We start from the raw sequence: 21,342 nt of genomic DNA on the forward strand, positions 1-21,342 counted from the left end.
GTTGTCTCCGACATATATTTTAGGTTAATTATGCATAAAAAAATGAATCCTCGAAGACGGTTACCTCTAATTTATTGAGAAAATTATTTATAACTTTTAAAATATTTATCACAGCCAAAATAAAATAAAAACTATGGAAAAATTAATTTTATTATGTTTATTTATTTCAGATTAATATATATTTTTAGAGAAGCTAAAGAGTTTTAATACGTCGAGTTGTCAGAGCTTGTGATTCAAAATCTCAGGATTAAGATTCAATTAATCCTTTCTATATTAAAGTTTTACTTTATTAAATATTTACTAATTTGCAACCATATATTTATGAAATATTATTTTACTTAAATTATATTATTAACTATATTAGTGTTATTATTTTATTGTTATTCTTTTTCAATATGATGGAAAAAAGTTGTGGCAAACGTGAAACAAAATGTTATTATAGCATCATGTATCAATTCTTTCTATTATGATCACTCTCTAGGTACAAAATCCAAAACATATTTATATTGTGTTAATATATTTATACATGTAGCATAGTACAAAGAAATCTTTATTTTAATTAAACATTAATTTAATAATCCTTTTTTATTTCTCTTTTTGTATGATATGATAAATCTTATCATTTATGTGTATTTTTTCTTTCTCTTTCAAAGTGTTGGATAAATACATTGGATTGGATGTTTATCAAACATTTTACAATTACATATTCAGGTACAAATTACCCAAATACAATTATTAATAAGTAGGACAAAGCAAAAAGAATAGCCACCCTAAAATTGGCTGCTGGTAATACTGGGTTGTGGCACCTTCTTGAAAATGGCTTTAAGAAGATCAGCATACAACGGAAACTGCACCACCGCATAGAAGGTCACAGGCAAACAAGTAGCAATATAAACGGGGAACAAAATGTTCTTGTACTTGTCCTTGAGCACAAAGAAATGCGCAGCGCAAAACGAAACAAGCATTGAGCCAATGGACACGAAGAGAGAGCTTAAGCCAAAGAGAAGCTTCAAGGGCAAGCTCTTGCGGAAGTCTGGGGCCTGTTTTCGCGAAGTGAGAATGGCAAGGAACATGATGAGGGCGGTGACGGAGAAGCAGAGGCCGATGAGCGATGCGATGGCGAAGACGTCGAAGGCTGGCTGGCCTTCAAGTTCGGGCTTGCCCTTCTCGGTGCCACCGGGGACGGAGCTCGATGTGGCGAAGGAGACGCCCGCGATTAGGGCGGCGACGACGGAGCAGGAGTTGGAGGTTTCCTTTAGCCACTCGGAGCTTTCTTTCACCAGGTCTTTGTGTTTTTGTTTGAAGATTTCGCCTGCGGTTTTATCGTCTTTGTTGGTTCTGAAAACGAAGTGCTCCGGCACTAGGGCTCTAATGTACTGCTCCACATGGTAGAATTGATCAAGGGATTAATTAATATGAGTGTGTATATGTTGTATTGTTGAATATGTTACATCAAATTAATTTACTATTGTATATGAGGGAGAAGGGGCAAATAAATGACTAGTAATAGTGGGCAAGGGTGAATGAGAGATAATTGTTCTTCTCATGTTAAATTTTGCATAATCTTGTCATGTAAATTAATTTTGGTTTTTATCACTTTCTTTTCGGTTAGTGAAATATACAAAGGAATAATATACTTCAACATCCAACATGTTATTTAACACCAAGTGAGAGAGGAGATAAGATTATCTTGCTGTTAATCATAAAAGGAAGAAGAAAAGAGAACAAATGGTGAGTTCAAATTTATTTTCTAATAAAAACAAAAAAACTAATAATTATATGAAGTGACATAGAGATAAAAAAAAAAAGAGAAAAAGAATTAGATATAATAAAATGATATAATGTGATAGAAAAAAATGAAAAATATTTATAAATATTTAAAATAATGTGATGTTGAAATATCATTATTAAATATACAAACTTCATCGATATTGGTGTATATTTGTGCCATTATACACAATATTATAGACTAGACAAATTATATTTAAATTTTTTTAATCTCTCTTAATAATATATATTCATTACATGCATATATACTTATTTAACAATGAATTTAATTGGAAAAAAATGCTTAGTATGAATCCAACTTGGTGAAAATTTACAAAACAAATATGAAAATATGCATACCTGATACCACTTGATATCCCACATCATTTGCATGGCAGCACCAGCAATCTGCCAGGTACTTTCACTGTTGCTTGTAGTTCCAGTTCCAGCTGCCAAGTGCAAGACAGTGTTCTCCCTGTTATCCACTTCTAAAATCAAGCTATCAAAGAGTTCCTTATCCATATGTTTCCTTAACACCTCAACAACTTTGGTTTGTCTATTCTTCACAGCCACAAGCAACACGTTTTCATTGTTGGAGTTGGTTTCATGCACGGCACTTGGTATTTTGGATTGAAGTGCAAATACAATCTCCACGATGCCGTATTTAGCCGCTGCCAAAAATGCAGTCTCCTTTTTGTCAACATGGTGTTCTCCAATTTTGTATTTGATGTTCTTCATTGCCACAATCAGTAAGTTTTCCTTCTCAGGAGAGTTAGTGTCATGGAAGGTACTTGGTACTTTGTTGTGAAGCTCATTCACAAGTTCAACTATGCCGGCTTTTGCCACTGCCACAAATGTCTCCTTTTCCTCATTTTTTGCTGCGGATTCCACTCTATTGTTTTCTTGTTGCCCTGAGCTAGCTGCACCACCCACCACTGCAAGTATATTTATGTAAAAGGTAAATGCCATTTGGTACGATTGTATTCATGCTCGAAAAACTTTTAACACAGCAACCACCATGCCACACCTTAATTTCCATCAAAGATTGAAATTTCTGTACTTTTAATTTAGAATTTAGCCAATAACATTTAAGCACATGTATTCGTAAAGTCTTTGTGCAAATGGTATTGTACCGTATAGCACCTCTCATCTTTTCAAGGTAAGAAAAAAGCAAAGCAAAATAGTAATTTCTGTAACATATAACAAACCAGCATTCAAGATTAATTTCAATTTAACATATAACAAACCAACATTAAAATTATAATGTGTCATTTTTTTATTCAGAAGTTATGTTCGGTTATGTCCCAACCTAACCTATGTGTCTCATGGGTGTGTTGGACAAGTAGCCAACTAGATTCTGACACGTGTAAAAATTCTTTAGAGATGTCGCTACATACGATGATGATGAAGGAGCAAGAGGGAGAGTTCCAATGGAGGATTCTAAGGGAGTCCCCAGCTTTGATTTCAACCAGCACAGCACCTGCAACCCGCTTGTCCAACATGGCTCCTCTGCAACTTCTTCCGTTGTGTTCAACAAAGGCTTGTGGCCTCCTCCGCGGTGAACCTTGTGGCGGGCAACATCCCTTTCGCGACGGTTCTAGGGAAGATTAAACACGAGAGTGGAAGAGTTCCTCTCAGAGCCCTTTACACAAATGTTGTTGTTGTTCAAATCCATAATTTGTTTTCTGAATCTGATTTGAGGGTTGGAGGTGGTGGTTGTTAGGGGTTGTGACTTGGGGGTTGAAGGTGGTGATAATGTTTGAGGTGCAATGGTGATGGATGACTGATTGATAATCATTGAATCTGATTGTTGCTTTTTTTTTTAGTTTTAACCATCACAGATTATATTTTTGTATTTTTTTAGAATTATTAGTGACTTTTAATTTCCATAAATCATATTTAAAATTGAAAATGTGAGAAGGTTTGAAGACATAATCAAACTTAATTTAGATTTAAAATAAGAATTAATTTTGTGTTTATGTTTGTGTGTGTGTGTGTGTTATAAATTAACTGAACTGATTTGTTGCTTACTTTGTAACTGTTGTTGGGTAATAACGGGTTGCCCTAAGTCTCTGTCTTCTCTCAAAAATGGTCGGCCCCCAGTAATTCCAATGTACGACTCATAAGGTCTTTCCATAAAAATATTCAAGAGTTGACGACTCCATCTGTGCTTCTGCCTTATCTTCTTTATTGCTTTCAAGTCTTGAAAGTTATAATTAAGTACATGCACCAAGAAGAGCAATTAATTTTGACAATTAAATCCAATAGATTAAACATCAAATATATATATATATATATATATAGAGAGAGAGAGAGAGAGAGAGAGAGAGAGAGAGAGAGAAATCATGCATGCTATATCCACTTAATTATAATAGAAGCAATACTTTTTATACGAAGAAAAGTGAGATAAGATGAATGATATGAATAGAGAGAGGGACAGAAAAAAAATATTGAGAATAATATTATTGATTAAAAATTAATTTGAAAGAGAGACCTACGTACCCTGTGCAGTGACACCCAATCCCGAGAGGCTAAGGACTTTGAATGCTAATCGAACAACACTCTTTACAAACCGAACAGAAGTAGCATACTGTTTTTCCACAAATTTTTGTGCTCTGTTGGCTTCACTACTTTCTGAATGTATATTCACTGGAATAATACAACTCAACTAATGAGTAAATGCAATATCGAGTAACGAAATTAAAGATACTTAAATTAACTGTATAAGTAACTAAGAGTGTTTTTTATACGTATATAAGAAATTAATTTTTTTCAAGTGATCTCTAATAAAATATGTCAACTAAAAATGTAAAGAGTAGAGCTAAAAGGATTTGAATTAATCAAATGATTAATCCTTACTATTTTTTTAAGTCTCCCGTCACAATTCTGTCTATGGCAAGGATGATTGAGCTTTGTATTGCAAATAATGCTACATTAATAATGTTGTTTCATATTTTCTTTACTAAAAAAATTATGAATCGGTAATTTTAATGCATGCCTGATTTCCAAAAAAAAAAAGACTATCCCGTCTAAACGCGGCCATTCTATATATATTTTATATATTGAGGGTTTTTTTTTTTCTTAACATACTGTTTTTTTAAATGTAATTTGTCAACTTTATTAAATATAATCTATATGCGATCCTAATTTTGTTTCTAACTGGTATATTTAAGTTAATGTATTGTTTCATACAATTATTTAAAAAAAATAGTTGAATTAATTTGCAGAACCCATGTTTCACATAAAAAGAAATGATATAGTTAATCAAATACAAAAAAAATTATAATAATATAGCATATGAATTACCTATGCAAGATATCGCAAAAGTAAAGAAACTGATATTTTTATTATTCATCAATAATTTATATAATTTTAAACAAAGGTAATTAATAATCATAAGATCATTAAAGGATAAAATTTAAAAACAAAAAAAAAGTACTAGAAACTTTATCCATAATGTAAAGAGTTATATATAATATTTGAGATAATAATCGGAAGCTTACCTTTGAGTTCAATGTCGGCCTCAAATTTGTCAACTTTATCCATATAGGATTTTATTGCCTTTTCAGCGTCTAGTTGTTCTACGAGTATACCTTTGCATGAAAATAATAGAAATAATGTTAGAAGTGTGTTTTGATGGTCTTTGACATAACTAAAATTAATAACTCAAATGAATGTTATTTTGGTCTTCCAAAATATAAGTAGATTATTTTCAGTATATTAATGACTAAAAAATAACTGCTGTGAAAAAAAAAAAAAAGACTAAACATGACAGTCATCATTAATGTATAATAAATTATAAAAATTAATTTCTCTAATTTTTGGAAGACATGTTCTTAATTAGGACAGTCTCTATCATAAATAAGATTTCTTAAATTAGTCTAATTAATGCACTGAATTAACGGATGAAAAGTATAATAGGTTACATTCATGACGTACAGGAGGGAATACAAGAAAATACATTTAAAAAATTTAAGATAGATCATTAATATCTAAATCATAAAATAAGCCAAATTAAACTAAACTTAAATTTTAAGATATTTTTAATTTTCACGTATAAAACATTTGTTAAGGAAATAATTATAAGAGGATTTTGTCGGGGAGACTAATAAAAGCAAGTGTGTGGATTACTTTAGGGTACGTTGAGCCACTCCTGAATTTTAATTCCATTTTTGTAAAATAAAATAAAATAAATCTTATGAGATCATTTTCACGTATGCAACACTTACCATAATATAGAATTTGCTTCCACCATGGGAGATTGCTTCCACTCTTGAAGGCTGAAGGCTTAGAGGCAAGAACTTTGAGAGGAGTGGCTCCATCTTTGTTTCGCATGTGAACAAGTTCAGGATAGCAATGAGTTATTATAATTGCCAAATCTGTCAAATTTAATCAACTCATAGTTATGCAATCAAAATTTAGATCCAAGCTGAATCAACATGTTATTAAATCGAAGGTAATTGAGCTCAAATCTCTTAATTAAAATCTCGTATTTAAGTATTTTGAAAGAAAATGTGATTGAAAATAGATATCATTAAATATGTTTATGTACCAATTACATAAACAAAAACTAATAACTAATATTTATCGATAAAAAAAATCATCCAATTCATTCTCCCACATTCTTGACTAAGAATCAACACAAATTCAAACAAATCATATCCAGTAATGAAAAGGATGGTAAAAAATAGAATTAGAAGCTTACTTACCCAAGAATTCTCTCCAAATGGCATGGTGAAGGATGGTATCCCCATCATAGTTCCCAAGTGGAATATCTTTGGAAACATGATGGAAGTACACAAAGGTCTTTGTATGGCATGTGAGCACAGCCCGGAAGAGAGGTGTTTCACCCTTATTGTTCCTAACCCTAATCAAATCCTTCCTTTCCTCAGACTCCCCTATGATGCACTTGCACATAGCATTGAACCCTCTTGATGCTGCAAGGTGCAAAGGAGTGTCCCCTCTCTCATTGGTTGTTTTCAATGCACTATCATCCCTCAGCACTTCCTCCCCTTCATGGTTTAAGATTGCACCAACGAGAGTGTTAACAAGTTCCACTTTGCCATCATTCACTGCCACGTGTAGTGCTGTGCCTCTGCTTTCGTTTATTTTAATTTTGTGATAGTGACTATCGTTTCTATATGCCGTAAGAACGAAGTCCCATCTCCCTTCCAATACACACCCTCGGAACAATGAGTCCATATTCACATTGTCAGCTTCCGTTCCTTCAATTGGTGTTGTTGATTCTACAGAAACAAAGGATCTTGTTGTTGATGATTCTAGTGAAACAATGAAAGATACATTAATGATTTGAATTTAATCGTGCATGTGCATGCTCGTTAAGTTAAAAGAACCAATAAAAAAATTATACTATTCAGAATAACTTTCATGATAAGCAAAGTTAGCATATAATATAAAAATAACTTTTTTTATAATATGTAGGAACCAAAAACAAATAGAAGAATTTACAACAACTCATATATGTTACTTAATTAAGCAATTAAGTTAAGCTTCATTATTGCATATGTATAAAATCATCTATGATAAATTGACAATATAAAAATATTTACACTCTATGCAAAATAAATTTCTGCTAATTTAAATTTGCATGTCTAAGAGGTTGAGTACTAAACTCTACTACTTGATCATATAGATTCTGATTATCATACACAGAATGCTTATGCTGTTAAGCAATAAGACACATTCAACCAAAAATTAATTATTAGGAATCATCTAAAAAATTTGTTGAAGATTTATTTTTCGTCAAAAATATCACAGATACTAATTTAAAGTTACTTAAATAAAAATGCTGGAAAAAAACAAGTTCACTCAATAATTAAAACAAGATAATCAAGAGATCGTCAACCAAATTTAATATCAATCATAGTAGTTAACCTGATTACAAGGAGAATTTGGAAATATTAGAACTAGCTAGTATATAAATGTTCTCATCTGCATTCAGTTAATTGGACTCACCAAAGGTGCTCATTTTGCGAGGTTGAAACGAAGAATGACAAGAAGGAAGATGATAGACGGGAAATGGGAGTTGCAAGATACTGGGAGGAACGCAAGCTTTCCTTTATATATAATACCAAAGCTCTGAATCCCACGCTTCTAATTTACATCTGTCTTGTAGTGAATTGAAAGTGATTATTTATTTGTTCTCTAGAATAATTCCTTTCAAACTAACATTTTTTAATTCTTTATTATACTATTTATTAAATAATTGAGTCATATTTAGCTGTCTGTTACCCCACTTCCACGCCTTCCACCATATATAACTTTCTAGTTTGCCATTATGATAATTTTAAACACGGAAACCATGTATTTTCCATATAGTTTTTCTATATTATATATTTTTTTTAAATTCCGTTTATATACATTTATGCATTAAAAATTAAGAATATTAGAATTCTATTTATATCTAAAACCCAATAAATGTTACAAGTTATCACAATGACCTGATGAGTTAGGGTTGAGGAAAATTTTCTTGCATGACAAGCACAATTCAATGCAAGCTTGAGCAAAACCAAAGGTACCGTCTTTTTCATATTTGTTTTGGCATCAACCAAAGATAAGGATTGGTATCTTATGTCTTTTTTGTGGTCCTTTGTCATATGATCATCAGTCCTTTTCTTTAAAGTAGGCTATATTGAAGTGAAGGATTTTTGTCCAGTATAGTTTTAAGATGACTTGCGTCAAGAAAAAAGTTTTAAGATGACTTTAATTTTGTTTTAGTTGTAGTAGAGAAGCAAAAGTTACAATATTACTTAAATGAGAGGAAAGAATTATGCTTCACTTCAGCAAGAAGACTCAAAGTGTAGAAACACGTTTGGCTGAAATTTCAAATATTGACATATATATTAAGGTGGTCGAGTACTAAAAGGGTGCAAAAATTTGGAATTCTATGTATGCGTGGTACAAAACCAGTACAACCTACATGCTACATGTGTAGGTGGAAAAAAACATTAAATAGTCCCTTTTAAACAGTATTATACATAAAGATATAAATGAATGCAATATTTGAAATTAGTCCTTTATATTATGTTTAAAAACCAAAGGTCGAAAGTATTCTTTTGTTGTAGAGGTCCTCTAAGCCATTGGAATGCAAGTTATAAACTGGTTTTAATATAATGTTGTTTGCCTTAAAATTAGAAATATGACATAGTTTTGATTTCATTATGTTGAGATAATAAATTTCTTTTAATTTCCTGTAACAAAACAAATTTATGACAGGGAGAGTCCAGAAGAAAGCACCTTTAATTCATACAATCATACTGCTTTAGCTCACAGGATTTTCACAAAGCATAGGACAGGGTAAAAATTATATAGAATTGAGTAACATAAAGGCTAGAGAATTGTCTATCTATTATATAAAGTGCCTAATATATAAACCTTTGCCTTTACTAATATGGAGTGGACAACCAAATATATAGGTGCCCCTAGGTGGATTTCCACCTCTAGCACCTAGTACGTATGGGCCACAAATAGAAATAGAATCCTCTGTTTGCATTTCTTTAAGTATTATCCATGACGTAAATGTAAATTTATAAAAGCAAAGATTAAAATACCACTGTAAGCAAATAAAATTGAATTAGCAAAAACATATATATACCTTCAGTGAAGCTGCCAAATTTCAGTCGAATATGCCGAATAGGATCCTCTGTGCTCAGGTGAACATTCTTTTTGTATGTTTGAATTAAAGTTTGCGAACATAAATTTGAATCATAAATATGTTAATAACTCAAGTTTGATAAAAATAAGTTTATTATAATATATTTATGTTTGAATATTTTTTGTTCAAAAATATCTTGATAAAATAAAGTTTGTTTGGGTAATACTAATTAAAAGTACTTTTACTTGATGTTGCTATTGGATAAATACTTCCAACAGAAAATGAGTTTTCAAAAGCAACCCCCATGTTGCTTTGGCGCACCAAACTCAGCTTAGAGTAAAATGTTGGTAGGAAAATGACTTCTGGTGGCAACCAAACATGAACCATAATATCTTTGATGCTCCAAAAGCATGTTTGAAGTCACCAAACTGAAATCCAAATGCTTGTTGGTGTGGAATCTTTTTGCAAATGCAATAAAAATGTGACGAAGGCTACCATGAATCACCTTTATAGGTAGTATAATTGGTGAACCGCCAAAGATTAAAATGGCATGATGCTCACTCATACTATAGGAAATTAGGAATGCAAGGGACATGTTAATTGGATCAATATTGCCCTGCACCCATTCATTAATAGAAAAGTATAAATATCTGAACATTGGATCAACAAAAAGATCAACCAAGATATAATCTATCATCATGATGCATGAGGAACCCGCATAGGTGGAAATGGAATGCCTTCACATTATCTTGCATAGCAGAAATGCCAATTCCAAAACAACATGACAGTATGCTTATATCTCCCCTTCATCATTATTTACATTACTGAAATAATAAACCTCTAAATCTGCCATACCTAATCAGTCGCATTTGTTTGTAATTTTTTACAATATCAAAAATTGCAATGAAGTTGCCATTGTGACTACAACGACAATTTAAAATCATGATTACATGACTGACCATAGATTCAACTCAACACACATAACAGTTATTGTTTACAAATAATAGATTATAACTTTATTTGCAGATCTACGCGCCATCAATCATAGACTCATCAATACAATGATCAAATGCAACCAACACCCTGAGCCGCTGGTGGACATATGTTGAAGTGAGTCTGTGCAAATGCACTCTCTCACTTTGAGAAAACTACAAGTGTATATATTTAGAGTTTTTGTATTTTGCTCCCCTATTTTTATATATACGAATTCATTGTCTCCAATTTCTTTCTCTGGTGTCCAATTTTATCTTTTACCTTTTTTTTCTTTCATTTTTAGCTCTTTCAGTACACTACTTTGATCAATTTGATATTTCATTTTATCTCACATTTCATTCCATTCCATGCCAATAATTATTATTTTTTATTTCTCTAAAATAAATTTTCCCCGTTGACTAGGGTCCTAGATCGTCACAGCCCTAAGCCTCCCTAAACAGATATCTCTTCATTATCATACTTCTAAAGACTCTTTGAACAACAATGGAATGTTTTGATGCTTAATTCTTACAGATTCTGTATACTCAAAATTTAGCATATGGTTATTAAAGATAGTTTTGGGTGTTGCTGCCACATACAAATTAAGATGCCAGGATTCAGGCAATGTCCAAGTTGGGTGGTTGCTTGATGTGTTTGGTCAGCTACACACACAATCAATGTGTTCATTGTGAACAGTGTACTACTTTGATAGAGACATGAATGGCAACAATTTAAGGCTAACATTAATTTTTTGGGGTACTTCTTGCAAAAACGGCTCCTTGCATGATCGCCTAATCTATATAAGGAGTTGCAATTTAATTTTCAACACAAATAATTTTTTGGGGTATACTTCTTGCAAAAACTGCTATAAAGTTCTTAATTTACACTCTCTAGCCAGTGGCGGTTCTACCATGCGGCCAGCAGGGGCATATGCCCGGGCTCAGCTAGGCATTTTTTTTTGTTACAAGCCCAATATTTTTTTATTAGTCTTAAAAAACAAATAAAATTTAAAAAAAAAGAAAGAGGAAAAAGGAAAAAGGAAACGGAAAGTTTCCGTCTCTCCGAATCCAGCAGTGGGCAGTTCCTCCAACTCCCTCCGTCGCCGCCGCCTCCCTCCTCCTCTCCTCTGTGTCTTCTCTTCCCTCCATCGCCGACTCCTTCTATTTCCTCCTCTCCGCGCCGTCGTCGCCGTCTTCTCTTCCATAATCCCATAGCAGCCGCAGGTAAGGTAAGTTAGGAAAAATAAAAGTGATTAAGATGGAAAGTGTTTTTGTTTGTTGTGATACTTCCGTGTTCTTTAATTTTTCTTCCATTTTTCAAGTGTGAACAGTGAACTCATAGAGTCATAGTGGACACTTTTTCTTTTTCTTCCCCACTAAGAGCACGTTTATTGAAGAAGAAAAAGTCATATTTTATTCCCTTTTTTTTTTGCTTTTCTAATATGGAAAAAAGCTTAGAGGAAAAGACTTTTGATTGCTTAAGTTAATAATTTCTTTTTGGTCTTTTGTGTTGCACTACATACATGGTTGCAAAAGAGTTTTCTAATATATCAATTGCAAACACTAAAATTTTCTTTGCTACAATTTTGTAACTATTTTATCTTTATTTCAGATATGAGGAGATTTTTGGTTGATAGAGAAAATATTGAGAATGTGAATGTTGTGCAACCGGAAGCTGAATTAGAACCACCACTTAATAATGTGGTTAATGAGTTTAATCCAAATGAGATTGTGCGTGATCCAGGTCGTAGGAAACAAATTAATGAGTATGCTCCGGATATTCAAGACCAAGTGAGGAGGGCATATATATTGAAGGGTCCAATGCAACCAGATTTGTCAAACTTTCCTCGTACTCAATTTGGAAGTGTTAAAAGAGCATTTAGTAAATCATGGTATAAGAATTATACATGGTTAGAATACAGTGAGATAAAGGATGCAGCTTATTGTTTTTATTGTTTTCTATTTAAGCAACCCGGGAGGGCCGAGCACTTTGGTTTTGAAGTCTTCACTAAAAGCGGATATAGAGATTGGAAGCATGCATCTCAAGGCTTGAAAGGTCATGTTGGTAGTCATAATAGTTTGCACAACTCATGTGTCAAGCACTACAATGATTATAATAATCAAAGACAAAGTGTGACAAGTAAGTTTGCTAAAGCAACCAAGGAATCAGAAGAATTGTATAAGATTCGTTTGACTTGTTCTTTAGATTGTTCAAGATATCTCATAGCACAAGGCATGGCTTTCCGTGGCCATGATGAATCCTCTACTTCGCTAAATAAGGGCAATTTTAGAGAGATGGTAGATTGGGTAAAATCTCAGAATGAACAAGTGAGGGATGCTTTTGACCGTGGTGGAAAAAATTGCAAAATGACTTGCGGTGACATTCAAAAGGAGCTTGCAACGTGTTGTGCACATGAAGTTACCAAGGTGATTATGGAAGAGCTTGGTGATAGACAATTCTCCGTGCTTATTGACGAGTCACGTGATATATCCGTCAAAGAGCAAATGGCGGTGATGTTGAGGTTAGTAGTTGTATTTTCCAATTTCCAATTTTCATTACCTATTACTCTCTATGCCGCCAAGTAAACTGGTTGAATTTGTTTTAGGTTATTGAATGACAAAGGGAATGTTGTGGAACGATTTATTGCTCTACATCATGTCACAGATACTTCATCTAAGTCATTAAAGGATGCTCTTTATGGTATTCTTGATAAGTACACATTATCTATTTCAAGGATACGAGGGCAAGGATATGATGGAGCTTCAAATATGAGAGGTGAATTTAATGGTTTGCAAAGAAAAATTCTAGATGAAAATCCTTATGCTTTCTATGTCCATTGTTATGCTCACCGTTTGCAATTGGTTGTTGTGTCTGTTACTAGTAGTTGCTCATCTATTCATGATTTCTTTGAGTACATCACCTTGATTGTGAAGACAACAAGTGCATCTTGTAAGAGGAGGTATGCTTTGACAGAGGCACAACACAAAGATATTTTAAATAAACTTGAGAGTGGTGAGATATCTAGAGGAAGGGGCTTACACCAATCATCTAGTCTCACTAGACCCGGGGATACTAGATGGGGTTCACATCATACTACATTGCTTCGTTTGGATCAAATGTGGTCCTCCGTGTTAAAGGTGCTTAGTATGGTTGATGAAGATGGACGTGGACCATCTCAAGCAGCAGGTTTGATAGAAAAAATGGAGAGCTTTAAATTTGCTTTTATTTTGAGGTTAATGTTAAAGTTGTTTGGTATCACAAACGAGCTTTCAAATGTATTGCAAAGAAAAGATCTTAATATTGTGAATGCCATGGAATTAGTTGATGTTGTCAAAGCTCGGTTGGGCACAATGAGAGAGTGGCTGGAATAATTTTTTTGCCGATGTCCAAGGATTTTGTGTAGCTAAAAGTATTCCGGTACCAAATATGGATGACGAAATACCGGTTCGGGGTCGTTCAAGAGCAGAAGGGAGGACTATCACTAATCTTCATCATTACCGTGCAAAGATTTTTTATGTTGCTATTGATAAAATATGTGTGGAGATGGATCACCGCTTTAGTGAAGGAAGTAACATTATACTTGATTGCTTCTCATGTCTTGACCCCAAGAACTCTTTCTCCAAGTTTGATGTTGATAAGCTTGCTCGTCTTGCTGATATTTATCATGCAGACTTTTCTGATGATGACCGAGGAATAATTAGGGATCAACTTGAAACTTATGTGCTTCAAGTGAGAAGAGATGCTTCTTTTTCCACTTGTGAAGATGTTCAAAGTTTGGCTATGAAGATGGTTCAAACTGAGAAACATTTGGTATTTCCATTGGTTTATAAACTTATTGAGCTAGCTTTGATATTGCCGGTGTCGACAGCATCCGTTGAAAGAGCTTTTTCAGCAATGAAGATTATCAAGTCTAAATTGCGCAATAAGATCAACGATGTGTGGTTCAATGACTTGATGGTATGTTACACCGAGCGGGAGATATTCAAGTCGCTTGATGATATTGATATTATTCGAACATTTACCGCAAAGAAGTCTCGGAAAGGACACTTGCCTCGTAATTTTATTTAACCCGCTATTGTAAGATTATGTTTATCTCTTTTATTTTAAACTATATTTTTGTTGACAAAATGACGAGTCTCTTTTATTTTGATTGATTACTATTTACATATTATATACAATGTGAATTTGCTATCTTTAAATTTTTGCCCAGGCTTTATAATTTTTCTGGCTCCGCCACTGTCTCTAGCATAACTCGATTTTTAAAACATGAGAGCTAGCAATTAATTTCTAAATTTGATATAATATGGTTTTCTATTACCTTGGGGGAGGAGAAGAGTTTGATAACTTTGATTGGTTGACGTTCTTCATCCATGTGTTAGGAAAGGTTTATTTTAACTAAAATGGCAGGCTTTTGTTTTTTTTTTTCTCATTGAAAGTAAGAACTCTTTAATTACTTTTTATATAAGTTTTATTTTATTTTGTACCGAAAAAGCTTTATTCTTTTATTATTAAAAGATTGATTTCATTTTCAAGAGTTTTTTAAAAACTGTAGTTATCACAATTTCCTTATAAAGAGAGGAAAAAAAGATCAGACAATATCCTTCGAAATTGAAAAACCTTAATTTTAAATTTTAAATTAATTATACATGTCTTTATAATTTATTTTTTAATTTACACCTTTTTATATTTTACTTAAACTAATTATGTATTTTTTTTCTAATTTTAGTTTTTCTTATATTTTGTATTTTAATTTTACCTGTACTCGGTGACACGATGCTCTATTCCCGTATCTCATCATACACAAACTTCATGTGGAAGAATACTTATCATTGAAATTGCACACAACAAATGCATGAGCCATAACGTGTCCATTTTCTAGTCAAAGCAATGCATTGACAGTAACCGTTTTTTGATCATTTGGGTTCTTTTTATTAAGCTTCGACACCATTTGTAGCATGTTCACATTATATTGAAAAACCTAGCACTGTAGTTTCTATATCAAATTTAAAGAATGGATGAATCATTGTTGAGCATGATGGAGGTAAGGGAAGATTTAATGGTTTCACCTATTGGAGACAGTGAACCAGCTTTGAGAAGTGCCTATTTTCTGAAACCCATTGCAAAATCCCTTGATGGACCAGTTTCTAAGGTTCTTTCATCTTCTATGACTATGTCACTGCCACCCGTGTTTGAACCAAAGGACTGGCCTTTGGTGATCCATTTCGACTGGTGGCGCCACACAAAGAAGAAATGGGTTGAATGGGTGGATGCCCTTCAACTCAGGTATAAATCAGTGTGGAAGAAAGTTGGCATCTTTGAAGCCATAATGAGCACCAAGTGTTCCATAGCGAAAGATCAGAACTTGTGTTTTGGGATCGCTGAGAAGTGGTGTGCTGAGACAAATACCTTATTGTTTCCATGGGGCAAGGCAACCATCACATTGGAGGATGTGATGGTGTTGGGGGGTTACCCTGTTGTTGGTGATCCTGTCTTCGCCCCACTTCAAAGCCATGAAATGAGAGAGGCGGAGAAGAAATTGATTCTTGCAAGAGAACAACACTTCAAAGCCATGAAATGAGAGAGGCGGAGAAGAAATTGATTCTTGCAAGAGAACAACTTTGGAGGAGGACAAAAGCTAAGGCTTCTTTATCTGCATGGATGGATGCTTTTGTCAATAGTGGGAGTGAAGTTGAGCATGAAGCATTCCTTGCAACTTGGTTGTCAATGATTGGTTTTTCTTCCAAAGGTTTGGTGAGTACGTTGGTTTTCCCTATAGCTGTTCATCTTGCTAGAGGGAATCCCATTGCTTTGGGACCAGCAGTTTTGGCCATCATATATAAGGATTTGACTTTGTTGAAGAACTCAATAGTCGGTATGACAAAACAACTAGTACTTGGTGATAAATTGGAATTGGAGGTTACTCTTCAGTCACCTTTTTACTTGGTCCAAATTTGGGTGTGGGAGAGGTTCAAGAATTTGCAACCACAGCCCAGGTTGATCAACCATGAAGATCCTATGATGTTTAGGTGGTACAAGGTTAAGGCCTTGAAAATTGACAATGTGAGATTGGCACTAGAGTCGGCTATGGAGCATTTTTGTTGGCGCCCTTATGTTCAATATGCCGGTAAGTTCAAGGTGTTTTATCCAGAAAATGAAACTTTGGTACTAATTGATACAGATTTGGATAAAGAACCTACGGGACTACTAGTATCTTTTGCTACATGCTTGAGAGTTTCTCTGCTTGTTGGTATTCAGTCTACTATAAAGAAGTACCTGCCACATAGAGTTGCTATGCAATTTGGAATGGATCAAGATGTTCCAAGTTGCTTGCCTAGATTTGATGGGACTAAAGACTTTGCTTGGAAAAATTACTGCAGGCCCATATCTGATAGGAGTTTGTATTTTCCTGCTAGGCTTTTTGAGGGTGATATTACCACACGTTATGCAAAGTGGTGGAAGCGATCTCTAATGGGTCATCAGGATTTTGCAAAGAATATGGGTCATCAGGATTTTGCAAAGAATATGGGTCATCAGGATTTTGCAAAGAATATTGTGCGACGAAAAAGAAGTCCAAGGTCACCTCAAGTATCAAAAGCAAACAAAAATGGGAATGTTGATGATGATTCAAATGCTAGGAAACGTAATAGTGATGTTGATGCACCTTCTGGTTTTCTTCTTAAACGTTTGAAAACTGTTTCTTCTGGAAATTCTGCTCAAGATGGTACGATAGCTAATGAAAGTATTGATGCTTATGTTCCAACATGTAAGAATTTGTCCAACCCAAGTTCTTCAGCCTCTACTGCAGAATATGAAAATGTTAAAAGGATATCACCACTGACAAAACTGCTTGCAAAAGATACGGTTGAACCATTGATGGGGCGTTTGGAGGAAGATTTTGAAGATGCGAATGGGAGCAAAGAATCAAGGCTGTCTAGTGAGAGGGTAAGCCTATCTGGTACTCAAGGAGAAAGCTATACCTTTGTATCTGGAATAAATGTAATGGATCTTGAGCAGAGAATCAACAGACTTGAGACAGTGATTAAAAAATTGAAGATAGCAAAGTTTGGTCACTGTTAAAAACATTATTAGCTTATCAAACCAAAACCTTGCCACTTGTTAACATGAATTACTAATGTCATATACTTGCAAAATTACATGACATGAATGTTTAGAAAAACAAATACAACATGAAAAAGTAGGATCTTAGCACTGGTGCATTGTCTTGAATTTGGATTCACAGCATTGCATGGCCTGTGCAGATAGACATATAATTGAGTATCAACATGGCTATTTAGGCTGAAAGAACCTATATCTGAATTTAGAAGATGGGAGATATATCTCTGTATAATGAGATAGTACCTGTTAATCTAGTCAATTGCAATGCCATGGTAGATTTTACAGGTTCTAAAATTTGCCTATTTATTGCAATGCCATGGGAGATACATCAACTCAAGATTTCAATCTTTTTTAAGAACTTCTACCCCAGCTTTTACATAACCAATTTCTACAAAAGTCACATTCTCTTGTAAAACGCTGCCTCTCAACACAATTCCTATGCTTGTTTGACGTTTATAGCTCTCCAGTTGATTCATTCATCCAAGGAATTTGCTAACCATTTCCTTGCAATTGTAGTACAGCCAATTCCTATGTGGTCCTGATTCATAGCACCTTATTGTTGCAACCATGCCACTATGACATCTCTTGCTAATAATGTTAATAGCATGCGATAGCACCTCAAAATAAAAGAATTTAAAACTTGGTTTGGGAAAACTCGGTGTGTCTCTTCTCATTTTTGTGCTTCCTCTTCTCTATAACCCTGTTACTATGCCCCATTGATTCACTGTTCTTCAATGACTTTCCGACAACAATTTGGTGTTTTCTGGCAAACCTATGTTCTGTAGTGATAACATTTACATAGCATGGCAGTAGAATGGTTTGAATTAGAGGAAGAATGTCACCTGTGAACTTGTGGAAAAGCTACCAATGAAGGAGCTATTAGAACTAGAAAACTTGAAATGGGAATTAGGGGTGCCCTGAATTATTAGAACTCCTCCAAAAGTTAAGATGTCTAAAGAAGTCTTTGTGAAGAAGAAAAAAAAAAGCAGAAAAGAATTCCTAGTTGAATGAGTTACAAAAAAAAAAATAGAAGAAAAGGTGCAAGAAATTGTGAGTATTTGAAGTGGGGAAAAAACAGGCTTGTGACATCATTTCTTTCGTTTTGGAAATTTTAATCAACTATCAAAAAGCATAAAGAATACATAATTCCATAAGAATAGAATTCCTTTATGTTTTGTGATTTACTAGTTTCAAATAAATGGTTAAGGCTATTGAAAAATGAAAAATATTGCCATCTCTAGGGTTATATTATGGTTAAGGCTATTGAAAAATGAAAGATAGTCAGTGGTAAATTCATCCACAAATTAGTCATTAGTTAATAGAGAATGAAAAAAGATGGTTAACATAGAATGAAAAAAAAAAAAAAAAGATTGATGACCTGCATCTATTTTTTAATGCAAAAATAATATTTTAAAAAAACAAGTGAATTAATTTTAAAAAAATGAAACCAAAGAAAAGTAGGGTTCCTAACACGACCTCTTAACTTTAAAATTTTAATCAAAAAATTAATTCTTTTTTAAATTAAAAAAAAAAAAAACAAAACAAAACAAAACCAAAGAGAAACTTCTCTCCAAACTTCAAGAACAGGTGTAGTTTAGGGTATTTTTGAAAAAAATGAGAAGAGAAAAGATGTAATGCAGGAAAAAAAACCGAGCATTTTTTCTTGTCAAACTGGAGGTTCTCCTCCATACTAGCTGTACCTAATGTATAAACAGAAGGGTGTTGTAGAATAATAAGGGTGTCAATGCAATCTCCTTCCTTTTCAATGTGTGCCTTCTTTTCCCTGACAATCTCCTTTTGCCAAAGACCAGGCCACTTCATAAGGTACTTGCTCTTGATGCAAATCAAAGAGATCACAGCTGCAAATTTCATTTTATGATTAGATTTTCCAGAGTTAGGAACTGTCATGACAGTGGAAATGGAAGAGTAGATCAGTGCAACTTACATCCTTCTGTGGCCATTTATTGAAAGAGAGTTGAATTTGGATGGTTTGGAATATAGGAGTGGCTTGTGCTGCTTAAAGTATGGCCCCAGGGGTAGAGTAGGGTATGATGATGCTGTTGATGGGAGTGTGCTGAAACAATATGTACCCAACAAAATCAAGTCTAATTTTCTATAACGAACTCTCTTTAATGGTACCAAGTGTACATGTAATGTGAAATCAGTGGAGCAATCATAGAAAAATGGAGAGAATTAGGAGATCAATGAGCTCAACCCAAAAATGTACAAGAGTAAACATTGGCACCCGAGTTGGTAATTGGTATTAACAAAAATATGATCCAGCAAACAGAACAGGAAAAGGGAGGGGGACAATCTTTTTCAACGCCTTTCTGCATATGAAGAATATACTAATTTAGTGATTTCTTTAAAAATATTTAATAGCATTTCAAAACACAAAAAGATTAACATATAAGATATTAAATATGCCTCAAAATTTAAGATCAGAAAGGACTTCTCCTTCCACACATCTACTTGATTCATCTGCCTTGTCTTTTGTATTCTTAACTAAAACAGAACTAATAAAGCAGACAAAGTAAAGCACCAAACAAGTCATCAAGGTACAAACCAACAAAATTAAGAAAGATTTGCCTAATTGTTCCCACTTGCTAGCTGAGACATTAGTCGTGCACCAAAGGAGCCAAACTCCTATTAGTTGAATCTTATGGTGACACGTAGTCATTTACATAAGATCAACAATAATAGGATAAAAGTAACAGCTCCAATGGTAAAAAGGGTCTATACCTCATTACTATACGAATCAAGTGGGGGAAAGGAGGACCCAGAAGGAAAACCCTAATGGGAAACCTCCATAATTAAATTGCTTTTGCACAGCTATGACTCAAAACGCTTCCATGATAAGAATTAAGGAAGGCGATCTTAAGGACCGTGCTTACACAAGTAGTATTTAAACTGCCTATAACAGTGCATGACACAATATTTCACACAAAATGACAATCGAAGCAGTAGAAAAATGTGCAACAAAACTGCAGCGCAACCAATATTTAAAACCTTGGGCTTTACATTAAGACTCAGAATGGATGCTACATGGCACAATGCTTACACAAAGTGCAGAAAAACAACAATAATAGGTAACAGATATGTACATCCCTCTGATTTTATTTCTCCTCAAGGGAATTCAGTCCTCAAAAGTATCAAACAAACCCACAAAAAATCATCTTTACCCTTCGAAAAATACTATACAACTTACCGTGAAATATAAAATTAACCATATTGCAATCAATCAAATTGAAATATACAAACTTTTCCCCATCAAAAGAGGGTAGAAAAAAGAGAAGAACTTCATCCAGTTTAAATTAAAATTAACCAGTCACAACAATACACATAATACTCCCAAAGAAAACAAAGAGAAACACTCAGGAATTCAAATCTGGTAAAAGTGACATTGAGCATGATTGTGAGTGTCTATACCGGTTTATCCCTTAATATTTCCCACATTAATACAACAACCATGAATCCGTTCATTTTCCACTCTTCTGAAACATCAATAAAAAATCTAACTTTTGAAACAATAAATGAACCCTATAGCATGCAATACACAATAACAACAACATTGACAATAACAAAAGTGTTATCAAACTAAACGAGATTTGTAACACACAAACAGTAAAAATAAACAAACATCAATAGAAAATTCTCAATGCACCAAAACACAGGGTAACCTACCAGTCCCCCTCAGTAACCCTCTCAGAAGCGGCAAAACATAGCAACTATACATAGGGTTTGGTTGGTATTTATAGAAGACAGAACATAGGTCATGATTTTTTTATTTTCCAATTAACCCCTGAACATCTTACATAATGACACTTCAGTCCCTACTAGGTTGACTCGGTCATTGGACTCAGTGATTCAAC

The 21,342-nt window shown here is 33.8% G+C and overlaps 3 protein-coding genes, 1 long non-coding RNA gene, 1 other non-coding gene and 1 pseudogene across 10 annotated transcripts; 3 read left to right on the plus strand and 3 right to left on the minus strand.

Annotated features, from left to right (window-relative positions):
* Positions 1–637: 637 nt before the first annotated feature.
* On the minus strand, positions 638–7,877 carry LOC114424488. Of its 3 annotated transcripts, none has more exons than XM_028391346.1 (8): positions 7,744–7,877; positions 6,477–7,046; positions 5,997–6,089; positions 5,271–5,360; positions 4,270–4,416; positions 3,799–3,969; positions 2,128–2,702; positions 638–1,376 (listed from the first exon to the last, which is right to left on the minus strand). In XM_028391346.1, exons 1-8 carry the CDS (start codon positions 7,754–7,756, stop codon positions 771–773), a joined length of 2,265 nt encoding a protein of 754 aa, XP_028247147.1. In that variant the 5' UTR covers positions 7,757–7,877; the 3' UTR covers positions 638–770. The 3 variants fall into 3 exon arrangements, with proteins under 3 accessions (XP_028247147.1, XP_028247145.1, XP_028247146.1); XM_028391344.1 differs by having other exon boundaries at positions 5,997–6,146; XM_028391345.1 differs by having other exon boundaries at positions 5,997–6,146; positions 6,477–7,013; positions 7,744–7,860.
* A 2,122-nt stretch (positions 7,878–9,999) lies between these two features.
* LOC114422315 lies at positions 10,000–10,611 on the plus strand. The gene is made up of 2 exons (XR_003668671.1): positions 10,000–10,169; positions 10,409–10,611. It is a non-coding gene; the product is annotated as an uncharacterized LOC114422315 (long non-coding RNA).
* A 696-nt stretch (positions 10,612–11,307) lies between these two features.
* LOC114424573 lies at positions 11,308–14,520 on the plus strand (annotated as a pseudogene).
* An 845-nt stretch (positions 14,521–15,365) lies between these two features.
* LOC114424215 lies at positions 15,366–17,385 on the plus strand. Its single transcript, XM_028391066.1, has 3 exons — positions 15,366–15,830; positions 15,905–17,288; positions 17,369–17,385. Exons 1-3 carry the CDS (start codon positions 15,366–15,368, stop codon positions 17,383–17,385), a joined length of 1,866 nt encoding a protein of 621 aa, XP_028246867.1.
* Positions 17,386–17,397: 12 nt separating this feature from the next.
* LOC114423400 lies at positions 17,398–21,249 on the minus strand. 4 transcript variants are annotated; one of them, XR_003668836.1, is made up of 4 exons: positions 21,155–21,249; positions 19,416–19,800; positions 17,714–19,329; positions 17,398–17,605 (listed from the first exon to the last, which is right to left on the minus strand). XR_003668836.1 is itself a non-coding variant. In XM_028390148.1 (4 exons), exons 2-4 carry the CDS (start codon positions 19,429–19,431, stop codon positions 18,104–18,106), a joined length of 321 nt encoding a protein of 106 aa, XP_028245949.1. In that variant the 5' UTR covers positions 19,432–19,800; positions 21,155–21,246; the 3' UTR covers positions 17,445–18,103. The 4 variants fall into 4 exon arrangements, 1 of the variants encoding a protein (XP_028245949.1); XR_003668837.1 differs by having other exon boundaries at positions 17,445–19,329; positions 19,416–19,544; positions 19,686–19,800; positions 21,155–21,248; XM_028390148.1 differs by having other exon boundaries at positions 17,445–18,249; positions 19,171–19,329; positions 21,155–21,246.
* Positions 19,871–19,965, minus strand: LOC114424813. Its single transcript, XR_003669111.1, has one exon. It is a non-coding gene; the product is annotated as a small nucleolar RNA Z266 (small nucleolar RNA).
* Positions 21,250–21,342: the final 93 nt, after the last annotated feature.

Source organism: Glycine soja, chromosome 8 (assembly GCF_004193775.1).
Source record: "Glycine soja cultivar W05 chromosome 8, ASM419377v2, whole genome shotgun sequence".
Lineage (NCBI taxonomy): Eukaryota > Viridiplantae > Streptophyta > Magnoliopsida > Fabales > Fabaceae > Glycine > Glycine soja.

Excerpts from the sequence above, each read along its gene's own strand:
- LOC114424488 (XM_028391344.1), bottom strand. Across the intron at positions 3,970-4,269 it reads ATTGGGTGTCACTGCACAGG|ACTTGAAAGCAATAAAGAAG; the intron begins GTACGTAGGTCT and ends ATAACTTTCAAG. Across the intron at positions 1,377-2,127 it reads GGGATATCAAGTGGTATCAG|TACATTAGAGCCCTAGTGCC; the intron begins GTATGCATATTT and ends CATGTGGAGCAG.
- LOC114424215 (XM_028391066.1), top strand. The coding sequence starts at position 15,366 with ATGGATGAATCATTGTTGAGCATGATGGAGGTAAGGGAAGATTTAATG. Across the intron at positions 15,831-15,904 it reads TGTTGGGGGGTTACCCTGTT|AGAACAACACTTCAAAGCCA; the intron begins GTTGGTGATCCT and ends GATTCTTGCAAG.
- LOC114423400 (XM_028390148.1), bottom strand. Across the intron at positions 18,250-19,170 it reads CCCTTCTGTTTATACATTAG|AACATAGGTTTGCCAGAAAA; the intron begins GTACAGCTAGTA and ends TTATCACTACAG.